At 38.6% G+C, this 6,259-nt stretch overlaps 1 protein-coding gene across 1 annotated transcript; it reads right to left on the bottom strand.

Moving 5' to 3' along the window:
* Positions 1-5,423, bottom strand: LOC113205612 (thioredoxin domain-containing protein 11; the record flags this gene model as incomplete). Its single annotated transcript, XM_026421300.2, is given in 15 exon segments — positions 1-1,399; positions 1,472-1,625; positions 1,710-1,903; positions 2,034-2,300; positions 2,425-2,586; positions 2,671-2,809; positions 2,904-3,036; positions 3,135-3,380; positions 3,479-3,566; positions 3,665-3,859; positions 3,963-4,178; positions 4,269-4,496; positions 4,581-4,791; positions 4,928-5,331; positions 5,403-5,423. Coding segments are annotated over 14 exon segments (2,862 nt in total). The 5' UTR covers positions 5,083-5,331; positions 5,403-5,423.
* Positions 5,424-6,259: the final 836 nt, after the last annotated feature.

Below are 6,259 nucleotides of genomic sequence, written 5' to 3' on the forward strand. Positions count from 1 at the left end.
ATGCATTTACACTTCAAGAGATAATCACTGAGTTGTTTACAACAACCAAATTTAGATTAGATAGAAGTCATTTAAGTATTTCACTTTTAGTTATAGTCAAATGAAGCCACCATTTCTATGGTAACCCTATTTTACATTTCATCTCAATTAAACAGAACTATACAGTTAAGAATGGTTTGACATTCTGACAGGGTGATCAGAGCAATTAAAAATAGGGCATTTCTCTAAGAACAACAAAAATACATTCACAGCACTTTCAAAATGCTCTAGATATAAAATCTAGCAACAATAGAGGAACCCATAAATATACCTCAAAGTTGCTGTCATTCATGTTTACTGAGCTTTTGGACACAATAGAATGTGGCACTCAAAAATCATTGAAATTAAGTTCTCTCTCCTCAGATATAAGAATTAAAAGAACAAAGGCACGGACTCCAAACATTTGCCAGGTACGTGTAAATGAGGACATGTTGACATGTTATGCGTGTCACACTTTAGTCCCATAGAAGCTAAGAATTAAACAACTTTCTTATCTACGAAAACAGGAAACAAATATTTAACACTACAGATTGCACAAAAACCCAGACCGATAAAACATATTGATTCAGAAATCTTTAGCCAAATTTCTTTTCATTCATGGAGTAAAATACAAAGTCCAAATGTTTTGATTTAAAGTAACAGCTACACTGAAAATTTAGATTTTCAATACGAATTTTAGAGAGCATCTCACAAACAGCTCTCATAATAAATCTACAGATAAAGCAAATAGAGGAGCATCAAAATGAACCCATATTAAGTTGCCATCAGCTCTCATCCAAGTTAGGTCAAATGTTGTTGGTCGGCTTAAATTAAGTACTTAGCTTTACAGCATTAATCATAGCATATCACAATAAATAAAAATACAATATAATTAACATCAGTCCTCTTATAGCTCATCTTTTGTTTGGGAATGTGAAGTATTAGAATCAGTTCCAATTTGGTTGGTTTCAATAGTATTGTTTAAACTGCGAAGTTTCTCATTAACATCATTTAAGTCAACATTCAACTTCAATATTTCTTCCATACCTACTGTTTTAGGTGATGCAAGTTGACTTTGAATGTCTTGTAATTGTAGGAATGCTTCACGAATTTGCTTCAGGGTATCCCTGACTACAGTCAGTCTATTGTGACCATAGGCTGGAAATGAAACGGACATGAGAGTTGATGTCGCATGCCTGAAGAAACGTAGGCGTGCAGCAAGTTGTCTTTGCAAAGATCTTCTTAGGGCTTGACTTGATTCATTGTTTGGACCCTCTCCAAAGTTAACAACAAGATATCTATACTTGTTGACTAGTTGACTAGCTGATTGAAGCACCTCTATCTTTACCTGGGTCATACATTTTTCCACACTCAGTTGGTCCTGAAACATTAAATTAGAGAATTAAGTAATATTGTAGAAAGTGGATCATTCTCTAACACAAAACTGACTCACCTGAAAAGACAGAGGTTGACGTTTTGCTCCTTTTTCACACACAACCAACAAGGCCCATACTCTTTCTTCTGGAGTCAAATTTGAAAGTATGAATTGTACTAGGTTTTGGACAGTGATTTCAGTACTTGCAGGAAAAATGTAACTATCAGACTTCCTGCAAATTTTAAAAGTAGGTAAAATATTTCTTAGGCAGTCTGATAAAAATGCCTATAAGAGTTTTAAAAATTCAGGAACTTACAAACGTGATGGGAAGAAAAGTATACTAGGAAAACGATGTACTGTAAACTCCCAGGGTAGATCATTGTTGTCTCCATCTATTCGTGCAAATTTCAATGTGCTCACTGATTTGAGTGTATGAGCAACTGTCAAAAAGACATGAGATACTGCACTACAAAATGCACAATATGGAGTGTAGTAAAGCAGGACTACATTCTATAAGGAGGCACAAAAAGAAGGTAAGAGGATACAGAAATTAAAAGAAAGCTAGTGGTAAACCATACAAACAAAACTCGCAAAAGAGATAAAAATACCAATAAAATCACATTTTGTAATTAAGGCTTACCTTTTTATTTTCTAGCACTTTTGATTTAAAATTAGAAAAGTTCAGCTCCTCTACACAAACTACATTTTCTTTGCATTCATCAGGATTACGAGCATTATAGCGAGATAGATGTATGGTTTGTGTTGGCCCTAAAGTAAAATCATGTGCTCTGGGCTGTGTATTAGCAGTGCGATGCCATCTTGGCAATTTATCAGATACGTAATCTTTTATGAAATTTGTTAATGTTACTTTATTAATTTCACCTTGGAGAAGATACTGTGTTTCAGCCTGGAATAAATTACATTAATTACAATATGATTGTTTCCAATAAATGACAGGCATTAATTACAATATGATTGTTTCCAATAAATGACAGGCATTTACTCTGTAAACCAAAGACAGGTTTCCTCACCTGTGGATCCACAATTAAGACTGCACTTTTGTCTTTGCGGTGCAATACGTCCACTCCTAATCGTTCAGCAAAGTGGTGCAGTTGTAGGGAGTCAAAGGCAAGAAAAGAAAGTGTTTTATTTCCTGAGCATCTAAGTCCTTTGATACCTTGATCCCCTTCCTCCTACAATGAAAGAAGAATGTGCCAGTGGTAGGTCAAAAACTGAATATACAAAATGTACGTCTGAATTTAAAATAGGTATGTTACCAGTTCCTTTTCAACAGGAAAATATGGTTTGTCAAGAAGTCTTGCATGACGCAGCTGACGACAACGCTCTAATTTTACCCACTGTTGCAGTTCCTCAGACCACAAATGGTCACCCAACCCAGTCATCTGTGAGGTCAACCTTTAAAAGACAAAAAGAGCAGATATGGGTCCATTTTTCCTTTCAAGCATAAAGACAATCCAGTCTTTGCAATATTATCATATAATTAACATACCCATTGAACATAGCACTGTTGATTTTCTGCAAGCGAGAAAAATCATGGCGCTGTGATACAGGTGACTGCTTTTTGACTATACCTAAATAATTAAAGAACCTGCGGAACATAGGTTCTTCCTCAATGGTTGCATCTACAAAACATAGAAACAAACATTTATCACTTAAAGGTATTAAAAAATGGATATGTACGTGATATGGATCTAATAAGAGAGAAGCTAATTACAATTACCTTGCATTGGAACATCTGCTCCATAATCTAAAAGGCCACAATAACCATAGTCAAATCCACCTCTAGGAGGTACCAAAGGTTTCTCTTTGTTATTCAAACAGATTCTGCTGATATTGCCATAAGTAGCCGCAGAGTCCAACTGACCATGTTTCATTGAAAAAACTTGTGTCACACCAGCTCGTTCATTAATATCTCTTGCCCAGGATGCACATGATTGTAGAAGTTTTCTGTAATGATGTTGAATCCCTGGAAACATTTCCATTATGGATTACAAAATTGTAAATTCAAGCTACCACAAAGGAGACAGAAACTTATACAGCAAGTAACTATAGTACATAACTTACTTGGCCTTACTATTTGAGCAGCATCAGTTAGCTCGTTTACCCACTCATTGTCATCACAGTTATAAAAGGAGAATGCCACTTCCCGTAACTAAAACAAAAGTGTAAGTAAAGATGTGAAGTTGTAAATTGGCATACTCAGTATGTTTTATTTGGTGTTTTTTTTTTTTTTTTGGATGGCCATCTTACCAAGTTATAGTAGTACACGTGGCGAAGTAATGGATTTCGAGGCGTAAACAACACCAAAACTGGTCCACTTTTGAGGTATGAAGACAATGTAAGAGACTTAACCCCAGGGGGTTGGACCCAAGCAGTTGCTTGTTGAAGTACTTTAACAATCCACTGAGTTATGGAATCAGAAGACCAAGACTCAATAGAAGTATTCTGTAAGAATGGCAAAAAAAAAAAAATGAAAAACATTGAAGGAAATAATGTATACATTTTTAAATTTGAAAAAAAAAAAAAACCATGTAAAAGTGGTACTTACAAAGGTTAATGTTTCATTCCACAAAAATATTTGGATGAGTGCTGCATCAGGCACTTCTCCAAATTCACTTCCATCTGGGTTCAAAGCTACAGTGAATGCTATATCATTTAACTGGTCTTGATCAGAAAATTTTCGAGCTGCTTCAAAATAAATATTATATGCTAATGACGCATCATCTTTATAGTCTCGGAAGTTCAAATTACACAACACTACAGCCTGAGAAAAAAGATTTTCATGAATTGTGTAAGGTTTTGTTTGGTAGGGCTAAGCAAAATAATAATAATTATGGCATACAAATTTTCTTACATCATGCTCAGTGAGTTTATAGGCCAAATCAGTCTGGTTGTGGATTATACTGACAGGTCTGAGGGCAGTCTTAAGAAAACGGATTATGTGGGAAACTTCACGCACTCCACGATATTGTTGACCTCCAGATCTTTGAGGTGTTAAAACTAACAGAGGGAATGTGTAGATTTTGTTGTTTTGGCGGCATTCACTTCCTGGTTGCCAACAATTAATAGCAGCAAAATATATCTATAACATAAAATGTAAATTGAGACAATCTTTCACAAAACATAAATAATGTTGATCAGATTGTGTTGGTAAAATCAAAATCACCTCTTTATGAAAATAGCGAGCTGCAGCTTCAAAATGCCATCGTACTCTTTGTGATTCTGCATCCCAGGGGGCATAATACATAACAAATGACATTTCGGAAAGAAGCATTTTTTCTAGTGCTGTTTTTAATTCACCAGTATAGAAATCATCCACAACAGTACTTGGCCTCAAAAAAGGCACTGGTGTGGGGACATTGGATACCTTTGGCGGTCTAAGGAATAAAGTCAAATTTAATTAAGAATCAAACACCCAAAACAAACACTTCGACAAGTCGTGGTAGAGTAACTAGTGTCAGCTATCAATCAGCTGCTCTAGTTCGAATTCTGAGAAAAAACACTCCGACTTACGGACTGTGAAGTGCAGCATAGCATGTTAATGTAATTGCTAAAAGAAAACAAAGTTCTTTTCCGTGATGATACATTGTTTTCTTCCAATGAGTATCATGTGCACTATTATGAGATGTGTCTCCGTCCCTGTCTTGGGACAACATAACCATCGTCATTCCAAAGAGGAGAAAGCCACGTCATAGGTGAGCTTGAGATGCATAAAGAAAGATAGATCCTCAGAGATTAGAGAGTGGATCCTTATCATGAATACTGAACGAAAGACAATTAATCAGTGCACCAAGAGTGCACATCAAAAAAACCGACAGACTGACAAGCAGAAGGTTTCGACAAGATGCCAGCTGGCGAACGTTAATAGTTATTCGCAGGTTGGACCATGTATTTCCACTACTGTATTCACCGATCGCCTGAAAATGACCATAGAGTAAATCATAACGCCCGATTCCTTCTGTTTCATCATGACTTTCCCCCTCCCTACCTCTTTTGATCTATGCTCTAATTTTCGAAACGTTGCGTTAGCATGTGGTCATGTTGATGCCCCTGCCTTGAGCCTATTGGCAGGTCAGCGCGAAAGGCGCCAAGCCCGACATAATTTTGATTTGCGGCGCGCTCTATGCAGAAACAGGACTGCCGGGAAAGGCGCAAGTATGGGAGACGGGCATGGTCGATGGAATCGGGAAGTTGCGCCGCGGCGACGACGGCCCTGTCCTGCGCGCATCGGTAGCGCGACCAAACTGTTGAACTGGCCGGTCCAGTCGGCCGGGCCCCATCTGAGCGAATCGAATCGGTAATGTGATGCGCCGGAAAGGCCCCCGGGACGAGTCGTTGAGTCGAGATGTCCATGGGCTGTCGGGCTGTCATCGCGGAGGGACTCAAAAGGGATGAGCGGCGGGGCAGCAGGGGGATATTCAGTGGAGAGGAAATAAAAATACGGCGGGCAGGGAAGGCAAGTTGGGTCCCTGATGGATTTGGGGATGGAGGAGGGATGTGAGGTAGGAACCCCTAGGGACTACTTTGGATCCATCAAAATCCCTAGGGAGTCATTATGGAATCCCTGGGGAGTCCTTCCCATATTTGTGACGCCCTACGCAAGTCCCTAGGGTTTCCTTATCCTCAAGGATGTTCAAGGAAACGCCATCCCTGAGGAGTCCTAAGGGCTTCTTGTCCTAGAACCATCCCTGTGCATTCCCCAAGGGGTCCCTAAAGAGGCCACCTTTAGGGCCTCCTTTCCATCGATGTCCCTCTCAAATCCTTAGGGATTTGTCATCCCTGTACCATCCCTAGGGATCCACCGGGGTCCCACTAGACTTTCGGTCTATCCTTTCCTAATTCTGT

This window comes from Frankliniella occidentalis, unplaced genomic scaffold (genome assembly GCF_000697945.3).
Source record: "Frankliniella occidentalis isolate FOCC.00 unplaced genomic scaffold, Focc_3.1 Scaffold306, whole genome shotgun sequence".
NCBI lineage: Eukaryota > Metazoa > Arthropoda > Insecta > Thysanoptera > Thripidae > Frankliniella > Frankliniella occidentalis.